Here is a 14,022-nt window from a genome sequence, read left to right on the forward strand (position 1 = left end):
GAGCTCTAAAAACAGTTACTAACCTTTCCATAACTGTTTTTCTTTGAGATGTGCTGCACATGTCCATTCCACTCGGGGGGCGGGGGGGGGGGGGGGGAGGGAGGGGAAGGGGGTGCGCTCCAAGCACAGCTGCCGGAAGTTTATTCCTCGGTGGTATCCATTGGGTGCTCGCTAGTGCCGTGCGCTCATAGCCCCAGTATAAAGCGCCCAGCCAATCTGCACCCCTCAGTTCCTTCTTTCTGGATAACTCTGAAGAGGGGTAGGAGAACGGGTTGTGGAATGGCCATGTGCAACACATCTCGAAGAACAGTTACAGGAAGATTAGTAACTATTTTTTCTTCAAGTGATTGCACAGGCATGTCCATTCCACTGTAGGTGGCTCCCAAGCAGTAACACAGGTTAGGTTGGACTGTAAAACAGCGCGTCTGGAATTGGCATCAGCCCTGGCCTGTTGAGTAATGGCACAGTAAGTAGAAAAATGTATGCACTGACGACCAAGTTGCTGCTCTGGAAATGTCCTAGATAGGGACCCGGGCCAGAAACGCCGCTGATGAAGCTTGCGCCCTCATGGAATGGGCAGTCAGGATAACTGGCAGTGGAACACCTGCCTGTTCGTAACATGTGCGAATGCATGATGTGATCCAGGAGGAGATCCTCTGAGCAGAGATGGGGAGGCCTTTCATCCTATCAGCTATTGCTATGAAGAGTTGAGTGAATCTATGGAATGGTTTGGTCCTATCAATATAAAATGCTAGGGTGCATCTGACATCTAGAGAATGGAGATGTTGCTCCTCCCTATTCACATGTGGTTTCAGGTAGAAAACCTGTAGGAAAATTGCCTTTGATTACTGTGAAACCACCTTCGGGAGGAAAGCAGGGAGAGGGTGCAACTGCACCTTGTCCTTAAAGATGACAATGGACAGGGGCTCTGATGTAGGGGCACGGATCTCAGAGACTCTTCTGGCCGAAGTAATAGCCACCAGAAAGGCCATCTTCCAGGAAAGGTATGACAGGGGGCACATTGCCAGTGGCTCAAATGGGAAGCCCGTGGGTTTTGATAGAACCACGTTTAGGTCCCACAGGGGGATGGGCTCAGAATTTGAGGGTATAGCCTTTCCAGGTCCTTGAGGAAACAAATGGACGTCTCGTGCGAGAAAACGGATAGGCCATCTAGTGAGTGTGTGTGTGTATACACTTAAGAACAGTCTGAATCAACAATTGCATAGGCGAGAGATTGAGTTGGGAACCCCAAACAGAAAAACGCTTCCACTTGGTGAGGTAAGTAGCTCTGGTAGAGGTCTTCCTGCTACCTAATAGGACTTGGCAGACTTGCTCTGAGCAGACTAACTCTGCGCTATTCAGCCATGGAGCTTCCATGATGTCAAGTGGAGAGTGCTGAGGTGACACAGGGGGAAGGAGAACACTTCTCCCTGCCTGTTTAGGTTGCACATAGCTGCGGTGTTGTCAGTGAGCTTGAAATGTGAGCTCTCGGACGACATGTAACAAAAGCTCTTCTGGGGGACCACAGGCCTCAGGTTCTGAGGGGCCCTACATGAGCTCCCCAGCTTAACTCGGACACGTCCAAGACTAGGGAATACCTGTGCAGACCCCCAGAGGGTCCCACTACCAATCGAGGGAGGTGAAGACCAGGGGAGGACTCTGAGAACCGAGTCCAGATAATGGCAGTTTGGTGAGTACACTGAGGCAAGCCAAGCCTGAAGGGACCTGAGGTGTAGCCTTGCACGTTGCACCACATACATGCATGAGGCCACGTAGCCTAAAAGTCTGAGACAGAAATGGTGGTTCTTGATGTGCGCTATTAGTGATGTAATTGCCTGAAACTGGCCTTCCGGGAGGAAGGTCCTGGCCTGGGTGGAGTCGAGTACCACTCTGATCAATTCTATCCTTTGTACCAGAGTGAAGATAGACTTCTGCTCATTTATTAGCAGGCCCAGGGCCTGGAAAGTTGACTGTCTGAGGCAGATGCTGGATTCTGCTTAAGCCTTGGATCAGCCTTTGACTAGCCAGTTGCCCAGATGGGGTAGATTTGCACATCCCTTCTTCCTCCACCCCATCTTCTCAAGAAAGCCATCACTACTGCCATACACTTTATAAAGACCTGTGGGGCTGCCAACAAGCCAAACAGGACGACCACGAATTGGTAGCGGGTTTTGTTCATGAAAAACGTGAGAAACCTTTCGTGGCCTTGGAAAATTGGAATGTGGAAATAGGCGTCTCTTAAATCCAGGGCAGCTTACCAGGCCCCAGGAAGTGGATGATGGAAGCTAGACAGACCACGTGAAACTTCAGCATCTTAAGGTAGCTGTTGAGGCGGCACAGGTCTAGAATAGGTCGGAGACCACCCTTGGCTTTCGGGATTAGAAAATATCGGGAGTAAAACACCTTCCCTCTTAAGTCCTATGGAACCTCTTCCACGGCTCCCACCAGGAGGGCTTGCACCTCCTGGGCTAGAAGTTGCTTGTAAGAGGGTTCCCTGAAGAGCAACTGGAGAGTAGGGGGGGACATATAACCCACCTCCACGGTGTTCAGCACCCCACGGTCTGTGGCGATGGGAGACCATGCTGAGATGAAGTGGAACAGGCGGTTTGAAAACAAAGGGGACACAGGATCCAGTGATATAGGAACTGGTATAATGCCTTCAGGCGTCCCATGAAGAGGACTGTTTCGAACCCCTGGAATATCTGGGTGGAGCTGATAAAAACCTGCTGGCCAATGGGACAGGTGTCCTTCTTTCAGAGGCCACCAAGAAGGAGCATCTTGAATGGGGCCCTGGCATTGGGGGGGGGGGAGGGGGGAGGGGGGGAGGAAGGGGGGAATGCCCATGGGTTCAAAAAAGGTCACTACATAGGTAAAGGCCAGTGACCACCAGGCCAAGCAGTCGGAGGCATCCCTGTGGCTGGGTTCATGGCGGGGCCGGGAGACCGGAAGGATTATGGGGGTGACTCCTTGGGCAAGAGGGGTACAATTCAACCTCTGACTCCAAGGATGAGCCTTCCTTTGTGGACAATGGAGGTGCGGTTCCCACCGGTGCTGGAGATCGGTTCTGGGGCAGGGAAGCTTGCACCGGAATTAGCAAGGACGGTTTCCCCCTGGATGGTATTGTGCAGCCCAGAATCAGATGGCAGCTAGGGGCTACCTGCTTCCTCCTGCCCACCGGCACCGACGACCCTTGTACTGCCCGTGAGGGCAGTACCTAGAGCACCAGTAGGTTTCTGGCTGTGGCAAATGCCTCGGGAATGGATGGCACTGCAATTGTGCTGGCACCGCTCTCCCTCTGGTGTCAACAACTCATCTGTGACCAGATTCAACGGTGCCTGCGTACAGGCTGGAGTCAATGGTGCTGCCTACAAAACTGAGGCAGAGGAATGGTCCAACCTAGGTTGCACTCCGCTCTCCATGCCTAGCCTTCTTCTGAGGTAGAGAATGTTCCCTCTCGGCCAAGAATGGCGAGCAGCACTGAGATTTCTGCTCAGCGGGAGGAGGCCTCCTCACCGACATTGAGATTCTCGGTGCCGAGTCCAACCGGCTCAGCTCGGAGGAAGGACCGAGCACCACTTCCATCAATAGGAACGTTAGCCTGCCTCCCAGTCCTTCTTTGTATGAAGCTTAAAACCACGGCAGATCTGACAGCAATCTCTGTGAGCCTCACCCAAACACTTTCGGCAACTCAAAGACAAAGCCCTGTTGCAGGAGGCACAGGGCTTGAAGCCCATTGACCGGGGCATGCCTTGGAACTGGGAGCAGATGAAACTCAGTTGTTAATGAGCAGTTGAAACTCAGTTAATCTAGCTGACACTTCTCCTTCAGCGATTTACACTCTAAAAGTTCAGAAAAAACCCAAAGGAAAAAGTCCAGAGAATAGCTTGCTGTAGCAAGGAGAGCAGTTCCAGCGACCATCACAGGCAGTAAGAAGGAGCCAAGGGGGCACAGGTCGCCAGGTCCTTTATACTGGCACTATGAGCGCAAAGCACATGAGTGTGCCAGAATCGACCTGACGGATACCACTGAGGAAAAAAAAGCTTCCAGTTGCTGTGCTCGGGGTGCACACCAGGAGCGGCAAAAGCTTCCTAGAAGTGTGGGGCCACCAGCACCCAAACCATGGCCCTGCCCTCACACCACCTCTCCTCCCAAAAAACCCTGCGCCACCACTTCCCCCAGAGCCACCCCTTCTTGCCCTCACAACCAGGTAAAAAGAGGGCTATGCCCTCTCACCTTTAAAAGTGGTGGGGCCATGGCCCCATGACCCCCCCCGTTCCAGCGCTCCTAGTGCGCACACCCCTACAGTGCAATGGACATGTACAATCACTCAAAGAACTACTACTCCTCTGGCTGCTCCTAGAGGAGGAGAAAGGCAAAGAACAACAAATGGATACACTGGCAGAAAAAAAAAAAAAAAAAAGACCACATACATCCTCCTCTCCAATGAAAATATTTGCCCCAAATTCTCATTCTGGTATCTCACTTGACTTTCATGTACTGAATTAATGGACTATTGACTGACTTAAAAAATTGGCTAGGGAGTGAAATACATTAAAAAGTTCCAGAGTTTGAGCATAATCCATTGATTTTTTCCCTACATCCCACCATCTTTCCAGAGCTCAAATATTTACTACCTTTTCCTATTGGGAAAGACTGCTCATAAACAGGGTTGCTAGAAATTACACCTGTTACCGCTACATAGCACAATTTTGGATATTCTGTACTTCAGAATTGAAAACAAAATTCTTTAAAAAACCCAGCCTAAAATACTGAGCCAAATATTGTTTAGAAGTCTTTCAAGCCATTAATACATAAAGAAACAAATCTGTTAGTTTTTTTTCATGGTATCTATTTTCCATCAGTTTCTAGAAAGCAATGATATGGCCTTCAAAGAAATTTTCCCAAAAGAGCCTTTGCTTTATTAAGCCACACAAACTATTTCTTATTTTCCCATGCTGAAATCTAGAACAGAAGTAAGTTTACCTTTTAATTTAAGTTTATTATGAAATTCTCTATCAATTTCCTCCTTGTTGAATTGTGCATTTGCACTTTCAAAGTCAAAGTCCTTCTCAAACTTCATTGGGCCATCCCGCCTAATACCAAATCGTCCTCTGCCACCACGGTGACCACCACGGCCTCTTCGTGTTGAAGGTCCACCTGGAGCTGTGAGAATTTAGGATTTGAAGAGATTCACAACTTTAAGAATGCCTGGTATGACTGGTCTGTATCTCATGCACCAACTTTCTGCATCTCTTGTGAGTAAATATCTGTTGTATCAGAGAGCACCTCACAATCTTATTCACCTATAATAAATACTACAATAGAATAGAAGTTAGGCCTTCCATGAGGATGTTCGATTACCTTGATTAAGCAAAGGTTTAAGTCAGGAAAAACAGTGAAAAAATACTGTTTTGAATTTTAAGAGGTTTGCAGCATTTTATTCTTTGACAACTTCTATAATAAATGGTCAGGGCTTTGCATTTCACACCTGCTGTATTTATCATCTAGTTACTAATATTTGCTTTTACAACAACACTATTCAAATCACTACTTAATACACTGCCATCAGGGCAGGTGTTTCCTTTACGCATGATTTTTGCTCCTGGTATCCCATTTCAACACTAACTGTTGCCATCCACAAGTAAATGACATCAGTTCCCTAAAACTAATTAGGTGGATTTTCTATATTGCTGTGCTCTGTACTGCAGTGAAAGTTTGCATGGTTTTAAGCTTTATAAATTATAACTAGAGAAAAAAGTTTCCCATCACTTTCCTAAAATATAAAGTGAGCAGTTACGAGTTTTGCAGGTTGTGTGCGCGCATGCGCATACAATTTAGCTACTAAAGCCTTAAAATTAACATCTCATAAAACAAAGGTAAGGTTTTTCTCAAAACAGATTTAGTTTACCAATTTGTCGCTTGTTTTCATTTCTGAGTTGCTCATTTTCTGATCTTGAAACCTTGTGTGCTTCAGCTACAGATGGAAAATAATGTAGACGAGCAAGTCATATCTTTTTATCATTCTTCTGTACACAACTATGTTATGTAGAATTTCAAAATCAGATAGGTGATAAAGCTTAACAGAATTATAACAATTCCCCCACCCTAATGATGGAAATATGTTTTTTAATTTAAGAAAAATTAAACAAGTTAAGATTACTAGAATTCATTGGGTAAAAAAGATGAGATTTCAGACCTCCATTGGCACATAGACTACCATTATGCAGTGTGAATAAAAATAAACCTTAAAACCTCACTTAAAAGGAATCCATAAACCATTCAAAGGAGAAAGCACAAGACAGGTAAAAGGAAAATATCCAAAGTTCTACCTCGTCTGTGCTCCTGATTCTCTAAAGATTTTTGGCTACCAGATGCGAAAGGTCTGGCTGGTATAGGACTCCTTCTCCCAACAGGTGCTGGAGCAGGTAAATGGGCTGAAGCTGTTTGTACTGCTTGTTCCATGGTTGGGCTCTTTCTCAAATGGTCTATCTGAGGACTTGAACGACCTAAAATGTAACCAGGGAGATCATTTCTTATCTACAAGTTTTATTTGTGTCTCTCAAGTCAACCAATCTAGACTGAAGGGGTTATCTCCCTTACCAGTCAAGACAGCTGTGTCCAAAGAGGAAATAAATATTTCTGCACCCTCAGATCCACTAATCCAGACTGAAGAGATATATAGCAATTCCCCTTCCCCCAGTCTAAAAGAAAAAAAAAATGGGTAGGACAATTAATTCCTACCAACCCAGCCACGAGTGTTCTAGCTATGGAATAGAATTTTCTGATGTTTGGGTGGTAGGAAATACTCTTCCCTCTTCCTTTCTGTGAAGACTGAGTAGAAGGTAACTGCCCTCCCAATGGCAGATCTGTACTTATCTATATAATTAATTTAGTGTATTGTTGTGTGAATGTTCTACAAATTAATGAACAGCAATGGCTAGTGCCAGCTATAATGCAGGCAGATGAGCTGTGTAAGCTTCTTCACAGAGTTCTGTTCATACATTTCAATGCAACATACCTGCTACCGCAGCCATAGGCATCTCTTGAATAGAGACACCCAGACATGCATAAACTGCACGATAGCATGAGTGATGTTGACAAATTTCTGCTAGAAAAAGGAAAAAAACAAACAACAAAAAACCTCACTTGTGATTCAGATTCCAAGAGATTAGAGAGTGAATGAACCCACTGCCCCCCCCCCCTTTTTTTTTATTATTAAGCCACAACCTAGGCCTGGGATCTGAAACAAGGAATGAGCGCCAAATAGGTGCCAAAAATCTTGCTGTTGCCTGACTGGAAGGTTTAGGCAGGTAAAGCCTTCAACCCAAGACTACATCTTACACGTTAGTTCTAAAGACCATACAATTTTAAATATATCCATAGGAAAAAAACCCAATCTGTTCTTTTAATAGTTGAGTTTGAATGTTCAACACACTTTCCCAGTTATTGCAGCATCATTTCTACTAATATTACAACTTTGGTAACTGATTCTATTATGGATCCTGAAAAGAAGAATCTGTTAGTCTCTGATCACAAAGTTTACCTAAACCTTGACAGAAAATAAATCTATTAACAAAGTTAAATATTTTTTCATCTTTTAATAACTGGAGGATCGAAGGGAAACAAAATGAAGACCAATTTTTTTATTTTTTAAAAGAAAAAAAAGTCTGCTGTTCAGTTTTTCCTCACCACCCTAATGCCACTAATAAAAGGATATTTTCGGGAGACTTTACTCCTGAACTTTCCTTTTTTTAAGTATGCCATAGAGATTTGGCCAGGCAATTTCCATTACTGTTGGGTTCAATGGCTTACCTCCCACATGCCACTTTAAAAAGCAGATGTTGTAAGGAGTGTTTTAAGCAAGACATGAAAAGTAATTCTGTTCTTCTCCATGCTTATGAGGCCTCAGCTGGAGTATTGTATCCAGTTCTGGGTACCGCATTTCAGGAAAGATGTGGACAAATTGGAGAAAGTCCAGAGGAGAGCAACAAAAACGATTTAAGGTCTAAAAAAACATGACTTATGAGGCAAGATTGAAAAAAATAGGTTTGTTTAGTCTGAAGAGAAGATGGGGAGCAGAGGAGGAAGACATAACAGTTTTCAAGTACATAAAATGTTGTTACAAGGAGAAGGGTGAAAAATTGTTCTCATTAACCTCTGAGATTAGGACAAGAAGCAATAGACTTAAATTGCAGCAAGGGAGGTTTAGGTTGGACATTAGGAAAAACTTCCAGTCAGGGTAGTTAAGTACTGAAACAAACTGCCTAGGGAGGCTGTGGTATCTCCTTCATTGGAGGTTTTTAAGAACAGGTTAGACAAACATTATCAGGAATGGTTTAGTTATTACATAGTCCTGCCTTGAGTGCAGGGGACAGGACTAGATGACCAACTGAGGTCCCTCCCAGTCCTACACTTCTGTGATTCTGTATTTGAAATGTGGTAGTGATACTGACAATACAACTGAATAGCTCCAAGGATATTAAGAAAAGCATAACATAAGGAATAAAGGCTTCACAACAGGGTCAAATAGAATTTTAGAAGTCCCTCAGCCCATATACATCGGAGAACTTAATGTTTATCATGCTATCTATGAAATTAATCAAGGAATTCCCCAACAACAATTACAAAATTTCACATTAACTACATTCAATGTTTATTTTAACAATCTGAACTAAGCAGTTTAACTTTTTTTGTAGAAGAAATTCTCTGGGTGGTGACCAGTGCTCTAAGTACTGCATAACTACATGCAATACAGCAAGTTAAGGAACAAAGACAACACCCTTTTCTTGCTGGTCTTGGCCAGAGACACTTTAGTTATGGAATATATTTTAGCAGTTGTGATTCATAAACAATTACATATTCATTCATTCCATTTTAACTGAGACTAATGACAATAACTGGGCCTATCACTATGATTAGTAAGAAAGATCAATTAGTCACTCAAGAACTTACCTTGAGATAGCTGTGTTTTTAGTGATCTTGCATCTGCTGTAAAGACGGAACCAACTGCACTGCTTTGGGATAAGCTAGCACTAGCTGAAGTTTCTGTTCCAAAAGATGTCAAGGAACCCCCTGCTTTGAAGAAAATAAGAGAGCTGTAAAGATTTAAAATTGGTTTCAATTATTCTGTTTTGTGGGTACCATGTCATTTTTTTTATTAGGACAAGTCACTTAATTGTTAGTGCTTTGTTAATCATCCTAGAGTAATACTGAAATAGACAAAAAATGCACTTTTAAAAAAATCTCTTCAACAGATAATTGCGTGACTTCATGTAATGTAACTTGCCTTGTAAATCTGCACAGCTTTGGGAAACTAATAAGGTTAAGATTTAGTAACAAATTGCAATGGACATCTCATCATGATGAGGTGACCTTGCAGCAAGTTTTATAAGCCCAAGGAATCCTACTGACATACAAAATTGTGATGCTAGGAAAGTAAGCATCAGTGACAGAAGCTTGGCAGATAATGAAGTAGGTTTTCTGATAATCTGTGTTGTAATTCAACATTTCCGTCTCGCTGATGACTACAGTCTAATGGATAGTCAGAACTCCCAAGTGTTACTGACGGACTCCCTGAGTTCTTAAACGTCACAACCTTTCTGCAACACAGTCTCCCTTTTATAAATGGGCATTCTATAAGCTATTGCAAGAAAGGCTGAAGCACAATTTTACCTTGAGAAGTGACTACAGGTAAAATATTCAGATGCACATAAGAGACTGCAGAGCCTAAGTCCCATTTGCAAAGTGAAATGGTATGTTCTCACACATAGGGAGATGTAATAAGCAGTTATATTGCTTTAATGATAAACTTATCCTTTTTACTCCTATTCGTCCTGTGGAGTAACAGCAACTAAGGGGGAAAGCTGGATTCTGTTCTCTCTTCTACATTAAAAAAAAAAGCTATTTACTAAATTCTATACAAATGAATCTGTTAAAACCTATGGAAAGCAATGGTGTTGCAAAGGTGTAACTGAAGAGTTAAATTTGCCTGCTAAACCTTTTTCTTACTGGTGATAATAGTTAAAACGACACTTTAATCTTAGACCACAGGCTAAGCTTGTAGACCAGCAAGTAGCATCCAGAGATCATTTTTACTCAGACTAAGCACATCTGATATGGAAGTTATTGACACAAACAGATGCCAGAATACCATTTTACAGCCACTATAAAGTCCACATCTATTTTTAAATGTGTGCATGGTGCTTTTTTAAAAAGCATAAAAAAAATCTTTACACATTTAATTTGTCTTCTTCCCACTTGGTGGTAAACTGTATTGGCACAAAATCCCTTTAGGAGATAATTTTGATCGCCATACATTTTATAATGTGAGATACAGCTTCCTAGTATATGTTTCACAAGGGTGCTTTTTCAAATACACATGAAAAGTATGTTATGGGTATTAAATAGCACAAGTCTGATTAAAAAAAGCCCCAAAATTATTTCTTGTATACAAGAAATAGAGAAACTTTTTTTTTTTTTTTTTTTAAAGCATGTGCTATTAAGAGGTAACAGAAAAACCCGAGAGGAAGATGTACCCTCATAAACTTCTCCCACTTAGTTTTGGGCATGGCAGTTTTCACACTGAGGATTCTATGGGCTACCAAAAGTGTATTTTTCTATCCCACTAAGTTAGATATATAGCTTATGCTACAAAACAGTTTGCTCACACCCAAATGTAGCAAGACATCTAAGATCACCCACAAAATACATTCCTGATCATTAACAACGTTTGTCTCTTCATTTTAGTTTCTTTCAGTAATCCAAATCAAATTCTGTAGATGAAAAAACATAAGTACGCAAACTATGTTAAGTTCTGCTTCTGTTGTACACAGACCTCCTGAGTTTCTAGCCACCATTGCACGTCACAGCATTGGCCCTGTAAATTGCGCCGGCACTTGCATCCACAGCAGTACAACTATACTGGTGACTAAAATCCCAGCATACACAAGGCCTTGCTCATTTCTTTTTTCAAAAACCAGGGCAGATTTTAGGGCCCATTGAGACCCAGGTACTCAACTTGTAAAGATGAACTGCAAAAGATTTTACAAAAATTGTGCTTGTGCCTCTTTTGTTTCTTTATAATGTATGAAGCAGGCATGCAAGGAGTGCTTCCTTAAAGTTTATGTTTATCTAGAGAAAGCATTAGAAATATCAACTGTGGTCTTTCCTAGTTTTACTAGAGGACATTGGTAGGGGAGAGAGTTTATCTCAGAGGATGTGCACTACTGGCTCTAACACCTTAAATGAAAGGGCTGGCTAAAGGGTCTGAGTGATACTTAAAATCACAAACATTATACACTAGTCATTTATACACATTTTCTGCATTTTAATTTTACAGGAAAATACAAAATATTAAAAAAGTAAACATACCAACTCCAACAGCACCAAACTGCTGCCCCACTAATGGACTTGGACTAAACTGACTGTATGCTGGCATCCTGCCAAAAGGACCATAGGATCCCACAGATTGGAATGAAGAAGTAGAAGACGATCCTAGTGAAGACTGAAGAAAAATATTTATAGAATACAATACACTTCTGCAACGCAAGGAGCAGAGAAAATGTAGGACTAAACTGTTCACCAACGAACAGAGACAAAATCACTAAATTGCATATTAAAGTTTATAAAAACGTGAAACCTTACTACACCTCTACCCCGATATAATGCAGTCCTCCAGAGCCAAAAAAAAAAAAAAAAAAAAAATCTTACCGCGCTATAGGTGAGACCACGTTATATCGAACTTGCTTTGGCCCCCCTGCTCCTTGTCCCCTACCGCCCCCTCCAGAGACCCCCATCCCTAATCACCCCCAGGACCCCACCCCCTACCCAACCCCCCTGCTCCCTGTCCCGACCCCTATCCATACACCCCCGCCAGGCACTCACCGGCAGGAAGCGGAGCAGCCCGTCCCCAGCCTGCTCCACTCTGCCAGCTCCCAGCTGCAGCACCCCGCTTCCCGCCGCCAGTGAGCGCGGGGAGGTTGGGGAAAGGACACCCCCTGCCCCGTACTCACCTGCAGCGGGAAGCAGAGCGCCGCGGCCCTAGCCCGCTCTGCTTTCCTTGCCCCGGCCCCAGCCGTGTCGCTGGGGGGGTGGGGGAAACGGACGGACGAGACGAGGGGGCCGTCTGGGGCCGCGGAAGCGGAGCAGCCCGGCCCCAGCCCGCTCCGCCAACTCCCAGCTGCAGGTGAGTACGGGGGGCGTCCTTTCCCCAACCTCCTGCACTCACCGGTGGCGGGAAGCGGAGCGCTGCGGCTGGGAGCGGACGCGCTGATCCGCCAGAGCACTGCTTTACCACATTGTATGCGAACCCGTGTTATATCGGGTCGCGTTATATCGGGGTAGAGGTGTATTTATAAAAGGAATACACATTGTTTAATATAGACCTTTCAAACTGACGGATATTGGAAACAGTAAAGAAAGCCTCAAAATACTGAAGTACCTGGATTATTCCACGTTAGAATTATTCCACAAGAAAAAAAGTACATAGGCAAAACTTTCACAAATATACATACAATTTGGGGCATTCCCACACATTTTACAGTGTTGCCAACTTGAGATTTCAATCACAGAATTCATAATATTTGGTGTTTTCTTAAAGCCTCAGTTTCTGGACTCGTGTGATTACAGAAGAATCTCAGCTTCCCTTAAAAAAAGTTTTCAAGGTTGCCAAAACCCCTAAGTGTTTGTCTACACTGCAATAAATAACCCCTGGCCCAGAGTCTCAGAGCCCTGGCCAGTTGACTCAGGCTCAAACTGCAGGACTAGCAAAATTGCAGTGTAGACATTTGGGCCGGGGCTCCAGCTGAGGCCTAAATGTCTACAGTGCTATTTTACAGCCCTACAGCCTGAGCCCAAGTCAGCTGACCCAGCCCAGCTGCATCTATGCCATGGGTCTTTCATCACAATGCAGACACACCTTAAAACTCAAACTAGAAAGCAAACAAAACAACCAAAATGCATTTTTTTTTTTAAATCTCATGATCTTTTAGTGTCCAACTCATGTTTTTTAATGTCTGGCATTGGCAATATTGCAATTTCATAGCTTTTGAATAAGTTTGGCAGAAACACTTGTGCTAAGTTTAGTGGCGCACTGAGCTATTTATTACCTATGATAACAAGGGCTTTATTTGAGAATTGTGCCTTTTGGGCTAGTACGTGAACATTAAAATTGTGTCATTCAATATAAGGAGAATTAACCAAGTTACTTTTAATTCCCCACCCTCTCTGTCTACTATAAGAATGGCAATTCTAGAACATCCCAGCAACTATTAAGACAAAGGATGCATGCATATATAGCTTTGCCTGCGAGGAGAGATTTGAGCAGGGGCGGCTCTATGTTTTTTGCCGCCCCAAGCACGGAGGGCAGGCAGCTTTCGGCGGCGCACCCGCGGGCAGTCCGCTGGTCACACGGATTTGGCGGCATGCCTGCGGGAGGTCCACCGGTGCCATGCCATCGGCGTCCCCGCCGCCCAGTTGCCGCCGAAGGCTGGCGGACCTCCCGCAGGCATGCCGCCAAAAGCCGCCTGCTGCCGCCCTCACAGCGACCGGTAGGCCGCCCCCCGCGGCTTGCCGCCCCAGGCACACGCTTGCTGCACTGGTGCCTGGAGCTGTCCCTGGATTTGAGACACCAAGGGTGGTTGGCTCTCCCAAGTCACATGGAAACTACAAGATTGTGTGCGCGCGTCAGGAGTGATGTGAAGGCAGCTGGAGATGCACTGTTTTCCTTCCAAAGAAGGACTACTTCCTTTTAAAATAGCTTCCCTTTAGCATGGAGACTTTTTTGATCTAGAACAACATCAATATTATTTAATATACTTACACTAACCTGCAGGACACAGGAATGTGAACATACAAGCCAAGATTGTTAAAAGTGACTAGTGATTTTGGGTGCTGCTGTTTGTGTGTCCATCTTGACACACCTTAAGGAGCCTGATTTTCAGAAAGTACTGAGCATCACCCTTAAAAGTCAGACACTTAAGGAGCCAAGTTACACACCCCAAAATTACTATTCACTTTTGCAAA

General features: G+C 43.9%; 1 protein-coding gene across 8 annotated transcripts in view; it reads right to left on the reverse strand.

Annotated features, from left to right (window-relative positions):
• Nucleotides 1-14,022, reverse strand: part of LSM14A (LSM14A mRNA processing body assembly factor) — a 33,390-nt gene that overhangs the window by 6,096 nt on the left and 13,272 nt on the right. For 2 of the 8 annotated variants that reach the window (XM_065416880.1, XM_065416877.1), the window contains exons 3-8: nucleotides 11,371-11,503; nucleotides 8,953-9,075; nucleotides 7,019-7,108; nucleotides 6,330-6,506; nucleotides 5,909-5,974; nucleotides 4,984-5,163 (exon numbers count right to left, since the gene is read on the reverse strand). In XM_065416880.1, the coding sequence (XP_065272952.1) occupies nucleotides 4,984-5,163; nucleotides 5,909-5,974; nucleotides 6,330-6,506; nucleotides 7,019-7,108; nucleotides 8,953-9,075; nucleotides 11,371-11,503 (769 nt within the window). The remainder of the gene's footprint in view (nucleotides 1-4,983; nucleotides 5,164-5,908; nucleotides 5,975-6,329; nucleotides 6,507-7,018; nucleotides 7,109-8,952; nucleotides 9,076-11,370; nucleotides 11,504-14,022) is intronic. The other 6 variants (XM_065416884.1, XM_065416881.1, XM_065416879.1 and 3 more) reach the window with 5 other exon arrangements.

Source organism: Emys orbicularis, chromosome 14 (genome assembly GCF_028017835.1).
Source record: "Emys orbicularis isolate rEmyOrb1 chromosome 14, rEmyOrb1.hap1, whole genome shotgun sequence".
Taxonomy (NCBI): domain Eukaryota; kingdom Metazoa; phylum Chordata; order Testudines; family Emydidae; genus Emys; species Emys orbicularis.